General features: G+C 39.7%; 1 protein-coding gene across 1 annotated transcript in view; it reads left to right on the top strand.

The window, feature by feature from the left end:
• Positions 1-208: 208 nt before the first annotated feature.
• The window catches only part of glud1b (glutamate dehydrogenase 1b), a 28,933-nt gene continuing 13,759 nt past the window's right edge, over positions 209-15,382 (top strand). The window contains exons 1-5 of the mRNA XM_030122186.1: positions 209-813; positions 7,861-7,941; positions 9,228-9,283; positions 10,092-10,155; positions 14,243-14,337. Coding sequence (XP_029978046.1) covers positions 417-813; positions 7,861-7,941; positions 9,228-9,283; positions 10,092-10,155; positions 14,243-14,337 — 693 coding nt within the window. The 5' untranslated portion in view covers positions 209-416. The remainder of the gene's footprint in view (positions 814-7,860; positions 7,942-9,227; positions 9,284-10,091; positions 10,156-14,242; positions 14,338-15,382) is intronic.

Genomic DNA, 15,382 nt, shown 5'->3' with positions numbered 1-15,382 from the left:
ACACATTATTATGTTATTATTTTACTGGTCCGATCCCCTTTAGATCATTTAGATCCTACTGGACTGAATGTGGTCCCTGTATTAAATGTTTAACTCTATTATAACCTCATATCTCTTTGGTGTTCGTGCTGTAAACATGGGCACGTGCGCCAATCCCCTCTGACGTGCGCGCGCCTCGGTCGATCCTCCTCCTCTTCCGCGTGCGTCCGGAGGAGCTCGCGCCGCTTCCCTTCGGGGCTCGTGCTGCCTTTTAAAGCTCAGCTCCGCGGCATGTCATTCCCCACTCGGCCAGAGGACGGGACACGGTGAGGAGCTGCTGTGTCTCATTCTGCCCCCTCTCCTGTCGTCATCCCCGTCGTCCTTGTCGTTCCGTCGCCTTACCGTTCGTCCGTCTCTCCGGTCGGCCCGTCTCCGTCATGTATCGGTATTTTGGGGAGCTGCTGAGCCGCTCTGCGGGCAGCGCCTTGGCCTCCGGCTGCGTGGACTCCGCTCTGCCGGCGTCCTCGTCCCTGATGCGGGTCCGTCGCTATGCCGACGCGGCGGACAAGCCCGACGACCCCAACTTCTTCCGGATGGTGGAGGGCTTCTTCGACCGCGGCGCTACCATCGTGGAGGACAAGCTGGTGGAGGATCTGAGGACCAGGGAGAGCCCCGAGCAGAAGAGGAACCGTGTGCGGGGCATCCTGCGCATCATTAAGCCCTGCAATCACGTCCTGAGCGTGTCTTTCCCCATCAAGAGGGACAACGGAGAGTGGGAGGTGGTGGAGGGCTACCGAGCCCAGCACAGCCAGCACAGGACGCCCTGCAAAGGGGGTAAGACCCGACCCCGAGCCCCCCGAGTGGCCCGTTTGACAGCTAGCTACTGCCGCTACCTAGCTTAGTTAGCAGTACCGTTAGCTTCTCCAAAGAGCCGCCGCTGTCAACAGCTGCTCCTTCTGCTGAACGGATTAGCTTTCACTTTCTCTGTGGTTGAAACCGTGGCTGCCTTAACTTCATGTTTATTTTCTGAATTTTACAGTCACATCCCGGTCACCTGTCACTTTTTGGGGCAGTTTACGGTGACCTTTGTGCTCACCTGTAGCTCTGCAGTAACGGTAACAAATACAAACTCCTACGCAATATTTTAAGCTAGCGTTATTAGCTCATCAGTCCATCCATGAGCTACTGGAGCTGACAGGAGAAAACAAAAACACACTTTGGTAGATTTACTTTATCTGAGCTGAAACCAAACCTCTATAAACACTTTTACTCATAAACGACCAAGTTATCATGGAAATATAGCACAAAATTAGCTAAATTGAAGGCATAGCCATTTAATTTTGCCACTTTGCGCTGAAAAAATAACCAAACAATCCCACTTTGACAGATTCACTTCATCTGAGCTGAAACCAACCCTCCATAGATGGCCACTTTGACTCATAAAGGACCAAGACATTGTGGAAATATAGCAATATTGGAGCAGCTAGTGAATTTTTGCTACTTTGCTCTGAAAATATAAACAAAAATAACCCTCCAAACCAAAGCAACCACACTTTTAACTTCTTGACCTTTAATCCTTGACCTCTTGCTTAACCCTTTCATCTGTCAAGTTCTGCAAACCTCAGCTGTTCTGTCATTGAGCATTTCAAGCCCCTCCATTTTCACATGTGCCACTGGACACACATGTGACCATGCGTTGCTGACATGCATGCTGGGTAAACACTCACAATGTCCCTGTGTCATTTGTACAGGTGATATTTGTCTAAAAACCATTGAAATGAGCAGTGTCCACCCTCGGTAAAGTATGATCTGTGACTGAGAGGAATTTGCTCTTGGGTCCATAGTTCAAGGTTCAATTCATTTGCTTTATGGGCACATGCTGCAGTGCACTCTGGGTAATTTGTTAGTGTGTATGATGTATAGAAAGACAAGAGGCGTGAGTGACGGGGTAGGGGTGGTTGTGGATTCAGGCTCTCCTATTTGTCAGCAGTGTGACAGGTGGGGGAGGGTGGTGAAGGGAGGAGGCCTTCCCTGTTGAAACGGACATGCCAGTAAAAAGAGCAAACCACTGTTGAGGGGACACTGGCCTGGTGTTAATACTGCGAAACCCTCCCTTTGCACCTGCTTGACGTATTCTACACCAAGTATGGGGAGGTGTATTTTAACCCAAGTCACACTTATACTCTTTGGGCTTTGTCTTATGTAAATGGAAAATATGGCGTAGAGATGTTAAGTGTAGACTCATGTGTCTTTACATGCTCTCCACTAGTCTTGAGTTCTTTCGTGCCACTCCTAACGCAAAAATGCAAACAGATTGGCTTTGTTTGATGACTGATGACCCTCCATCTTCTTCTGGTTCACATTCCAGAGTTTGTCAATGGGAGTAAAGTCTGGAAATTAGGAACCGTCCACAGCTGTGTGTTATTTAACCCATAAAGACCCAAATATCCACTGGCGACCAAAAGCATCTACTGATCTAAACTGTTTAATAACTTCTGATCAACTAATCCTATCAATCTGTGTAAATAATTGGTGTAAAATACAGTTACTTGTCTTTTCATGGTCATCAGATATGACCCATTTGTCCGTAGTGAACATGGAAACACCGTCATCTTCTACAACATTGATTCACCAGTAAAACCCATGGAGTTGGATCAATGACAGCAGATGGACACACTGGGTTTATGTTCAGTTATTGATAGATTTGCTTAAAAAGTCAGTTTTTCTTCAGTTTTCTCTGTTTCGGATATAATAACCCTCATCTTTAATCTGAGCTTTTATGAGCAGCTACATGATCAGTAAATGAAATATAAGAAAAGACTTGATTTTCACTGAAAAAAAGCAAAATACAGAGGATAATATTACAATAAATGGTGATAAATTGTATAATAAAGGGTTAAATACAGAGAAAAATTCATTTGGGAACTGTCTCTAAAGTCACACTGGGTCTTTATGGGTTAATATGTTATATCTGTCCTCCTAACGGTTCAGTGGATCAGTTTGTGAATTTGCAGCAGCACCATCTAAATGTCCAGTTAATAAGACAGATAACAGTATTACACATAGCATAAAATCAATAGTGTTCCTAAGAGCCTTATTGCGTCTGTCTGTGTCATTAAAGCCAGGAAATTGTCCAAGAAAATTCTATATAGTACATTCATTCATTGTTCCTTTCACAATGACAATAAAGACCTACTCTATAATTTGGGTGATTATTATTACCGTATCCTTCTGACACCCAGCAACGTGTTCTTGTCCTCTGTAGGGGGCACGTTTGACAGTGTTACTTAAAGAAATGAAAATACTGTCCACTGCAAAGGACATTCCAGTAATAAATTTATCTGAAAAAACTGTTGCAACATGCTGTTTATTAGTTTATTAGGTTTGATCCCTGTTAGCTGCTGCTCTTCCTGGGGTCATTAACAACATAAAAACAAAGCACCACAATTTCCCACAACTCGCTCTAGCAAACAAAATGTGCACAACACGAAAACCAAAATTCAACAGCAAGCACACAATGCAAAACAATTACAGTAACGGCAATAGAACCAACAACAACAAAAAGGGAAAATACAAATGAGCTGCGTGTTAAATTTAAAGAGTTAGCTGAATTAAGGACCTTGTTGGTTGAGTTTAGAGTGAGAAATGGACTTTTGCAAATTTGCAGAGATTATTTGTTTTACTATCACGGGATGAAAAACATATGAGGTTTTATTTTAAACAGCAAAGGGTCCGTACTAATGTGAGGTAAATGTGTATTTCTGTTGTAGGTGTCAGAATGTGGAATGCTTTGGCAATGGAAGAGAAGAGCTGTACAAATATCTTTCAGTTTAAGAGGTTGTATAAGGAGAGAATAGAGAAGCTTTATAAAAGCATGTCGTAAAATAATTTTACTTTTGGATTTTGGATTTGTTTTATTTTCATTGACTATCATGTAAACTGTTTACTATAATAACTGTAACGGAAACTTATCTGCTAGTAGCAGATGTTTCAAGAAAGGGGCGGGTATTATAAGTTTTCTTCATCCTGCTCCTTTCCAGTCATTTAGATTGGAATGAATAAATAAAATGAAAATTAAAAAAAAAATTTATAAAATGAAACCCAATCAAAGCATTTATTCAAAGTAAAAAAGCTAAAACTTGTACTTTCCGGGGTCTCAGGAGGATACCTGTGTAATTAAAGAACTGGAAAATCGATTAAACATAAAGGAACACTGTCTGAAAAGCTCAAAAACAACACTAAAGTTGTCCATCAACCCTCAGAGTTTGTCTTGTTCTCTGGTTTGGTTTTACATTGACTTGCTTGGGTTGTGTCCAGAAGAATTGGGCGCTGCACCTAAGCACCTTCAGAACAGCCAGGAAAAGCCTGGATAAATGGAATTCCTGGTTCGCATCCGTAGTAGAAGTCTGACATAAAAGTTTACATTGATTATTATCTTATCACTGGAGGTGGCCCCGGTCTGATAAGAGGCCCCTCAGAGCAAACTCCAGGAAATCGGGGTTCCATTTGGACTAGTCAGGACAGAACGGTTATTTTTCACAGTTTAATGATTGATGCAGTTCATAGACCCATGCCTGTCTTCAGATCAGGGTAAACTACAAAGTGCAAAGGCTGTTTTTCTTTATTTTGTGAGTACATATTGTACTCCTGTTTTTAGAACTGGTCTGGACTACACGAGTCTCTGCTGACACATGGTGACCTCTGCTTCATCCCCCCCCAAGAGACGCTTTAGTTAAAATGTAAATTTTTAATAGTGCAAGGTTCGCACAAGTTTTGTTAAGTCTGCTAAATCTCCACTCCTTCTGCTTTCAATGCAGAAGTGGGAAAATATATGTGAAATATGTGTCCTCACAAGAAGATCTGGCACTCTGCAAGTCGCACAGAGAGATATCTTCTATAAACACTAGACTAATTTCAGATTAATTAATACCGCATGATTCCACACGATGAATTTGTGTGGATAAAACAAACTACAAGCACAAAAACAAGGCTTTCATGTTGTTATTTTGACGAATATTTAAAGATTTTTACTGTCCATTCACTAGATGATCAGGACATGCAGAGAATTTAGACACTGTTTCTCTCTCACCTTGCATTAAAAAATATAAAAAATAAAATAAAAAAATAGGTAAAAGAATAAATAAAATAGTACAAAAGAAAAAACAGAATTTTAGAGATGTAAATCAAACCTATTTACAATAATGGCAGTAGTGCAATACTCTAATGTGATGAGGTGCAGCAGTAGAATAAATATAAGACTTTATTGATCCCACCATGGGGAAATTTAACAGTATACAGCAGCAATATGCAACACACCAGTGCAAAAGTGCAAAATATCACATTACATTTGTCTAAAAAGCTGATTAATCTGACTTATATTATTGCAATATTTATGTAATGTCTCAAAAATCAGACAACTTCCACTTTTAAAGCTTTATTTCCTGAATTAAACATTATCTGTTCAGGTTAGACATGGTCTCTAGAGTGGCAGGGAAATGTTTGGTGCTGGAAAATCATCTAAAGTGTAACAAAACACTGCCAGTAACTAATATAATATGCATCAGCTTTAATACTCTCTGTAGTGTTTTGTTTTTTGAGAGGCTGTATTTAGCGAATCAGTCGGGCCGTTTCTAACAGGCTGAAGTAAACAGAAGTGTAGAGGATGTTCTGCAGCTTAAATTCACAAACTAAACTGCTCTGACGGTTGTACAAACTCTGGTTTTTCACTACGAGTACAGTCTGTTTCTGCAAAATATGTCCTCCATTTCAGAGGAATGTGTTTACAGACATGTTTAGGCTGTTGTTGCCATGGCCGGCTCTTGGTTGGGTGGATAAATGGATGATGATTGAATGGGGGGTGGATCGCCAGCCTGGGCTCTTTTTTTTTTTTTTCTTTTTAATTTGATCAGTGAGCTTTAGTGTTTCTTTGTCAGCCAGAGGTAAGTCAGCTGACACAGGATGAAGGAAAACAGAAAATGAATTTGGTGCAGACTGGAGTTAGAAGGCACTAAACGGTGGAAAACAGTCAGTTAGTGGCTCTAAATGATGACCTCATGGTGGGTGGGCTCTTCCTTGTGCTTCCTGAGTTTCACATGGAAGTACAGAGCGGACTTTTCTTTGTGCCCTTGGCTTTCTCTGTGTCAGCTGACTCTGGATCAGCTATATTTGGACCTACAATCGCACACATCGAAACTCAGTATGTGGAGTAGTATGACCGTAGCGACCATGTTGGACCCGCTCTTTCAGCTGGTGTAGCGCTGCAGCACAGCCTTGCCTATAACCCCGTCGCCATAGTAACAGCAGCAACACCCCCCCCTACCCTTCCCCTCCAGAAAACAGGAAGGAATGACTCCAGCTGGTGGGCGGGAGTCACGGTCGAGGCCAACGATTGGCTCATTAGCCATGTCCCACCCATCCCTGTGGTTGTGGTCAACATACTGTGATCATTAATGCAGTCCGGGCTCGGTCATCAATCATACTGTGGGCATCCGGCGTTCTTTAAAGTGCATGTTAACGTAGCGTGGGCAGTTGCTCAAAGCTGCGGGGGTGTTCCTTAGGTTTTCCACCATCTCTTTTTTAAGTTTGTGGGAGATGTAGTTGCACGGGGAACACAAGAGGTTCGCTTTTTTCAATTGGCAAAATACACAAGTTCACATAGTTTTGGATGTTCTTATCATCACATCTAAGTGTTAAAAGCTTGGAAGTGCTCCAACTGATAAAAATAATCTAAAAAAACTTAAAAACAAACATTGATAGAGAAGTCAACTTAAGGAAAGAACTGAAAAACAGGTTGGTTCCCAAGCATCTTCAATAGCAGCTCACTGATGCTAATGCTAATGCTAAGTTTTGTGTGTATTAGACTGTGTAAGATGCAGAGACCAGATTTTCCTTTGGGGATAGCAAAGAGAGGTGACCTTTAAACTTGAAACCAACTACAAGTCGAGCTACTCTTAGATCCTAGATAAACAACCTCCAACATTTAAATCTTGGGTTCTGGATCTTTTACATCATTTAACATTAGAAAAAATTAGGAATTCTATAAGAGGATGTGCCAGTAAGTTTTCAGTACCTGGCAGCCTCTTCTGAATCACATCAAACAGGTAGATCCCTCACTTATATCAGAGGAGTCTTATTAATACGAGTCTGTGACTAATATCTGAGTTTCTTATTATTTATTTATTTATTTATTTATTTATTTATTTATTTATTTATTTATTATTGTTAATTATCACCTTTTTATGGTGCAACAGGGTGGGAATGTTCATGGGTTTGGGTATAAAAAAAAAAAAAGATCACTGTATTATGCTTTTCTGGATGACTCAATGTGTAATAAAAACACTTTGATCAAAACTACTCTTAGATCCTGGAAGTTATTTTTAGTTCATTTTGATGCTTTTCACATTGGTTTTTACAATCATTTGGCTCAAGTACTGCCTAAAATTACTTGAATGCTGCACCTTAGCTTTATAATATGAAGAAAAACCCTGGTTATGTAATAGATGTAACATAAATTAACATGACTGCAGTAAACATTCCACATTAAAACAACTTGACATTAGGGCTGCGCAATTTCACAGTTTTGCAATATGCGACTGAGAAAGAAAATGTGTATTAGTGAACACTTTGAAATGTGTATTTTTTCCCAGTAGCAGCTTTCATTTTGCAGGTTTTACACAACCTCCTTCTGTTCAAATGCACACTGGACCATTTTTAATCACAGCCTGACGTTGGGATTTGATTAACTATGCGATTCTCCTTGAAACGTTGTCCACAATTTTCAATCAAAGCCTGAAAATTCAGTGTTTCTACTTAAAATTCCTCCTTTGCTCTGTGTGGTGAGTGTATGCTAAAGGTTGTTTTGTGTGTTTTTGTGTCTCACAGGTATCCGTTACAGTACAGATGTGTCTGTAGATGAGGTGAAAGCCCTGGCGTCTCTGATGACCTACAAATGTGCTGTTGTCGGTAGGTATTAAAGTGTTAGCCTTCCACAAAGCTGGCTACTTTTAATCTCCTAATAAAAACTATTTGGATATTTAAGTTTCAAGTGTATTAGAGAATCAAGACAGACTATTAAAAATATATTACCTTTAAGAAATACACTGTAAACTTGAAATAACAAAAATATTCACGCTTCAAATCTCACTTAATCAGACTTTAAGGTTTGTTAAGGAGGTCGTCTTCTGCAATAGCTGGCCGGGCTGAAATTCCATTTATATTGTTGACATTTAGGAGCAAAGAGTCATGTGGGGCCGTTTGTCCAATCATCAGAAACGTATATTAGGCGATACAGCTGGACTGGACTGTTGACGTAGCACAGATCCATGTAGTAAATGCTCATAGATATTTGGAAATGAGAATAGAATGACAAAATAAGACAATTTCTTAGAAAATATCTGCTTCAGACATTAAATGTGCTAAATCTTACATACTTTAACAATATGAATCAGAAAACAAATGACAAAGTGCTATTTAGTTCATGTTCTCAATATATATGATGGTGTGTTATTGCACATATATGTTGGTTTATGTACGTTTATGCACTGAATTTAGAAATGTTCCACTAGATAGAACCTCTAAAGTCAATGTGTTGTCATGTGCAGACTGTGTTTTGAGGTAGATCTGCAAGCTCTGAGCAACGTGATATCATGAATTGCGTATAGATAAGACGCCACTTTTAATTGGCATGTTTTCTGTACTCACTATAAGCTTTCCACGTGTATGGTCACACCACGTAAAATAACAAGTGATTAGTGTGAATAACGTTTAGGGTTAGGATTATCAGTTAGCAGTTAGCGCAACTAGCAGTTAGGGTTAGCGGTTATGGATATAGTTATGTAAACCGGAGATTTGGCGAACATTGACATGCGTACGTATAACATGCCAAATATCATAAGAACTGGCGTGACATACAACACAATTTCATCAGATCAGTCTGCTCTGAGACAAACATTCCTTTGGAGTAAAACCCATTCTCTCTCTCTCTCTCCCTCTCTTAATTCTCAGAATTTCACATTTTGGCCCAAGACTGTATCTTAGAAACTAAAGCCAACTGACACTTTTGACTTTATTTTTCTTTATTAATGACTCAAATTTGGTAAATTTTAACTACTCTTATTCTGGAAGCATTTTACTTGAGAAAATATATGAAGAATGTGACTCTCCATACGCATGTGAGTGTTATATCTTCCACATCTTCCACTATTTCTTGTGGTTTTAAGTGTTGTTTTTTTTTTTTTTTTTTCCTCCAGATGTGCCATTTGGAGGAGCCAAAGCTGGAGTCAAGATCAACCCCAGGAATTATTCTGTAAGCCTCCAAATGCAGTCCACCTCCAACACATACATTTTACATGTACAGACACTGACAGGCCTTTGTTCCTTTAATACACGACTGGTAGTTTCTGTATTTATGTTCATGTTTTTATCGCACACAAATAAAGATGATGATTCAGTCGCACTGGAATGAAGGAAAGAATCATCTCCTTTCATTCTGTTTAATTAAAGAACAGAGAAAGACTGGAGACGCATTTAATTAAGTCTTTGGATGTTCCTCCTTCTCATGCTTTTTCTTTTAGTGCAGTTCAGTGTTTTCTTTTATAAGGTTGTTTATTTTACTTTTTTTTTTTTTTTTACAGATTATTAGAGGTTAACAGTTTTTTTTAGTTCACTGTCTGCTGCATCTGAACTCAGATTTAACTAAACGATCAATTTTTTTCCCCTTTTTTAGTTATAATTGCATTAAAAAATATATAAATTGCACAGAGTTAATATAGAATTACAGAGAAGGAAAAAAATACCCAGAGGAGAAAATACCAAGAAAACAAGTACCAAACAAAAACAAAATGTGAAACCCAATCCTATACAGTCTCAAGTGATTACAATAAATACATAATTTTGTGTTAGACAGAGCTAAGAAGTAGAGAAATAAAGGGGAAATCATTGAAATAACTGAAATAGTCTTATTCATTAAGGCCAAGAAGACAAGAAACAGGTTTTAAGAATGTGTGAAATGGCTTTATATGTTACTCATACTTACATACTTATTATTATTACATTATTACTTGCATTATTAAACTGTGACTGATGTGACATGTTTATCTTCTCCTGTGTTTTAGGATAATGAGCTGGAGAAGATCACCAGGAGGTTCACTATTGAACTGGCCAAGAAGGGATTCATTGGTAAGAATTTGTCTGATGTGCGAATATTTCCGTTTCTCGTCACCATCCTGAGTCCATTTAGACACAGTTTGGTGTCATAAGGGGTCAAAAATTAAACTTACTCCACATCTCTATGGGTCATACATAATTTGATCGACCTGTTCTTTTCTTTGTGTTTTTACAAGGCACCACATGTACGTCTGCGCTGGCCAAACACTTTTTATTGACGTTGTTTTCTTCCAACATTATTAAATAAAACCTGCCCTTCAGTTTCTCATGATTGTCATCCAGTGAAAAGCACATCCATTATGTGTCGTAGACCTGTAGACACAACGCTACAGCACAAAATCAAGATGACTTTCAGTATTATGTGACTGTAGACATGGGTGTCGCTGTTTTATACTTCACATAATACGTGAGAAACATTTAACTCTTAATGTTGTGGTAAATAAAACTCATTCTATTAATGTAAAGGAAGTGAAACCCATTATGCCATGTTTTACCAAACTACACACATGTGAACGTATACACCGGTTTAGCAGGTTAACAGCCCCTATACTCCATGTGTACCATTTGACGTCTTGTGCGGCAATGTTTAGAATGTGTTCAGTCCAAACACTGCAGATATATGACACTAGATATGAAAGATACGACACTGTCTGAAGAACCTCGTCTCACAGCAACAGGCTGAAGAAGTAGTGAAGAAGTGTTTCTAGTAGAAGCATCGAGGATAAATCCTTGGGGAAGAGTTTAGATTTTTGTCCCTTACAGAGTAACCTGTGTGATCAATGAACTATACAAACTGAGAAAATACAGATAAACTGGAAAAAAAAGATGAAAAAAAAAAGGCAAAACACACTAGTACAGTGATTCCCAACTGTTTTTGGTTCGTGACCCCATTTTAACATCATAAATTTCCTCAGACATTCAAAACGGCGACTTTTTTGCTAAAATTAATTTGTTTTTGATCATGTAATAGTTTGCTATACTATGTTGCAAATAAATGTTAATTTTAGACGACATTTAGTCTGTATAATGTAAATTATTATGGACGGAAGCAGTAAAGCCAGGTGTAGATTACTGCACAAAGGGAGAATTTGATTTTCCTTGGTCAGTATATGTACAGTCAATCCAGCTTGGATTTACAAAGCTGACAATTAATACTGAACAAACAAGAACTCAAACTCTGAATTATGAAAGAGCTGCAGCATCTGAAACTGACCACAGTGAACATTTGACAGATAAACAGAACCACAGTGCTGCAGTTTCAGCTTCAGTTTGTCATGTCTTTTATGGATTGGGATTGTCTCTGTCAACTCACTGTATATTTTTTATTAGTAAGTTGTTTTTTTTTATCAATTACTAGAAATTTCAGGTGACCCCATTTGAATTCCAGGCAACTCCATGTGGGGTCCCCGACTCCAAGGTTGAAAAACACTGCTCTAGTAGAACACTGCAAAACAGCACCATGACTATTGTTTACAATTATTTACAAGAATTCACAGCAGGAATGCCGCCAAAACGCTGCTGAAAGTGATAAAAATCATCCGTGTCTCTTTCACTGACTGCACTCTGCTGCCAGGGTGCATACGGAAGATACCAGGCATGTTATGGGGGTGTGTGCATGTTTGGTGAAACTTAACCAAGTTGTCATACTCTGCTCCGCCCACTTCCACCCCTCAGCCAGTGCAGACCTCTACCCATTGTGTGATAGACCAATCAAAAGCGCTGAATCTCAGCTTTAAGATGACGTTTTTGAATTTGTGTCCATAGAGCAAATGGTTCAGGAGGTGATTTGAAATCTGCAAAATGCGGCACCGGAGACACACATCGTCTTAAAAGGGTCACAGCCGATCACTGATCCTGTTACTCTGACAGGAACGCCCCTTTAATGTCAATAGTAAGATGAGACCCTCAGCTATTGTTCATGTAGTGTTTTATTTGTTTATTTTTTCCTCTCAGGGCATGGCACTCTGCACACATGCCGATGCTGAGTTCACTGAGCATGTCACATAAACATGGTCCGACCACTGTTGTGTGTTGAAATGCCATCTAAGGCCCCATCCCCCACATCTTGGTGGGCTCCGGTCTGTTTTTGGACCCGGTTCCAGGATATAAGGCCCTGCTGGGCACGAGGACAAAGCCCCCCTGGCATTCACTCAGTGCACCTGTCATCCAAGACTGTTACTTCAGAGATGAGGGTCCATTAGACGTTTAAAGACCAGCAGAGGCTCAGTGTGGAAGGACGGAACATTAAAGGGTCAGTGGGTAATGTTTAGTGTCAACTAGTGGTGTATTTGCAGATTACAGCGGCTGCATAGAAAACACAAAAGGTGATCAGTGTGCAGGGTCTGTGCCACTGTTTTAAACCATGGGTGACAAATCTGTGGCCCAGGGGCTAAATCCGGCCCACCAAAGTGTCCATGGCTACGTTCATACAGTGGTCTTAATGCACAATACGGATTTTTTGGTGAAATCTGATTTTTTTTTTTTTTTGTGTGTGTGTGCTTGTTCATACAGTGGTGGAAAAAAATATTAGACCATCAAAAGTCATTAAAAACAATGGTCATGCAATCCAGTACTAACTCCTGTGTGTATCAAGTGAGTAAAACAGACAGAAAAGAAAACATGGAATGCCTAAAAGCACTGTTTTTGTCAGTACAATGCCATAGATAGTGATGTAAGAACTGAAGTGATTTAGGTTATTATCAAGAAAACATGGAAAATGGATAGATATCAGCTCTGAAATTAAACTACTATGAGCTATTTTTGTTGTTATCATTATACTTGTCCAAACAAATGTACCTTTAGTTGGACCAGGCATTAAAATGAACAAGAAATTGAAGAATACAAGGGTGGGCTACTAATTTTTTCCACAACTGTATTGCACATTAAATGCAACTTCTATCAGTTTTAAGGATGAACTGAATGCGACCCTGAAATGACCCGCACACGCAAAAGAGGTCTTGACGTAATACGTGACCACGCAGACACACACTGTTTATGGAAGTGACACTCCTGGGACGCAGAATTGTCACATTCGTCACATTTCAATGACGTAAAGGTCAGATAAATGCGACCTGGCCGTTCACACTGAAGTCGCATTGGAAAATATCAGATGCATAACAGATTTAGGACCACATATGAAAGTGTCCAGGGTCAGATTCGTGCTTGTCCAACTGTCTTTAACAGATTGGATACAGGTCACATATGGGAAAAAAAAAACGGATTTGGACCACATTTGCCTGCAGTCTGAATGTAGCCCATTAATCGTTAGGCAAACAGACTAACGATTCCAAGGAACTGAGCTATTGGGAACCGGTTCCTAGTTTTTAACCCTTTAGTCTGTGGTGAGTGTTGTGAATGTATGATGTATTGTAAATACTCATAAAAATTCAACCGTTTCCTCAATAGGAAAAGTTTCAAAATGCACTGATAGAATAGACCTTGCACTTTCTGTAGACCTCTGAGCATGCTCAGTGCACCCCCCGCCACCTGTGGAATGGGGGGCAAAAAACAGCAGTGACTGAGACTGACTCGCTATAAAAATAGACGTGTTTTTTTTTTTTTTTTTTTTTTTTTTTACAGTTTTCCTATCGTTTTTTGTTTTCACTGTTGTTCAGTGTTGTTGTGATTTTTCTTTCTTTTTTTATTTACTATGTTTTTGCCAAGTTTTGACTGTGTATCTGCTTTTTGGAGTTCAGTCAGATGTCAAAAAGCAGCTGGACTGATTTAGAAAAAAAAAAAAGGGCCCAAAACAAAAACTACTGGGCCCAAATTCAAATCCTTGTTGTTCAGTGTGTTCCAGTTCATGTTTAACATCCTAAATCTCTTACTGATGTACCAACTGAGTGCCTTATTTAGGAAAAATACAGTAAAGGAACACAAGCACATACTCACAGCAGCTTTAATGACGCTGAAACAAATGCAGATTCACATCAGAAACAATGCCTCAGGGGTTAAAGGGTTGATTTCATTTTCACTGTAGTTTTGATTCTGAACATGTAAGGCTCAAGTGGTTTGGTATGAATTCCTGCCCTCTTTCTTGTCAGTTGTATTAACTGTTGGCTCTTTCTGCATCTGTCTCTTCCTTTTCTTTTATCTCCAGGGCCTGGCATTGACGTTCCCGCCCCAGACATGAGCACCGGAGAGAGGGAAATGTCCTGGATCGCGGACACATACGCCAACACCATCGCACACACTGTGAGTTCTGAGTCACCCACCAAACGGCCCGATTCACTGAGTAAATCAAATATAGTCCCGATTCGGAGGGAATGAGTCACATGTTGACCACGGACGCCGGTTTTCTGCCTCTCCCTTTCCACCAGAGCAGAGACATTCTTTTCTCTCTCTCCTAAAAGCAGCCATTCACATCCAGGCCTGTGTGTTTGTGTTATCAGCCAAACATTCTCATATCAAAAACTCTGTCCAAAGGTCTAAACATGGAAGAATATTTAACAATGTGTGTCAGAGCTTTAATTTGATCACACGATTAGGAATCCCTGAGCATTAGTCATCATGTGGTTTAGGGGGAAAATCGCAGAAATAATTCTAATAAGAGCGGTTCCAGTCCAGAGACAGCAGACATGCAAAGCTGGAAGCTATTTGAGGGCTCTGTGGATCATGTAGCAGCAAAAGAGCATCGTTCTTAGTCAATGTCGGACGCTAAAACAGAGCTGAAAGGACAGAATCTCAAGTTTCAGTACATCTGCAAGGTGAACTGATATTGAATTGTAACTAAAGAAACAAATAAACTTAAAGACAGCAGTGTGTTGTTAGTGTTGCATTTACAGCACATGGCTTAAAGAGGACCTGAAACAATGAATATTAATGCTGTGGTTTATTTTCTTTGTACCTTAGGTAAAATATGACACTATTTCAGTGTATTAGACAGCGAGCGGAGCACCCATGATTTGCACGATTAGCTAATTTTCGAAAAGCACGGCCAAATAAATGGTGCACGTCTTGCTCAAAGTTGTGCCAATTATCAATATATTGATCTCTTACATTGGTGTGGCCTAATTTTGGCGACATCCATTTTCACAAAAACAAAGCGAATCAATTAACTCTGGAGCAGTGTGTTTATTTGTTTATTAGGGACAGTGCATATTAATGAACATTTACAACAGTTGCAGCTGTCAATATGCCAGATTGTAGCAACAGTACAACCTTGGGATGGGGTCGCCTGGAATTCAAATGGGGTCGCCTGAAATCTGTAGTAATTGAGAGAAAAAAAAAAAAAAACTAA

Source organism: Sphaeramia orbicularis, chromosome 19 (genome assembly GCF_902148855.1).
Source record: "Sphaeramia orbicularis chromosome 19, fSphaOr1.1, whole genome shotgun sequence".
Taxonomy (NCBI): Eukaryota; Metazoa; Chordata; class Actinopteri; order Kurtiformes; family Apogonidae; genus Sphaeramia; species Sphaeramia orbicularis.
This window is presented reverse-complemented; position numbering and strand designations above follow the sequence as displayed.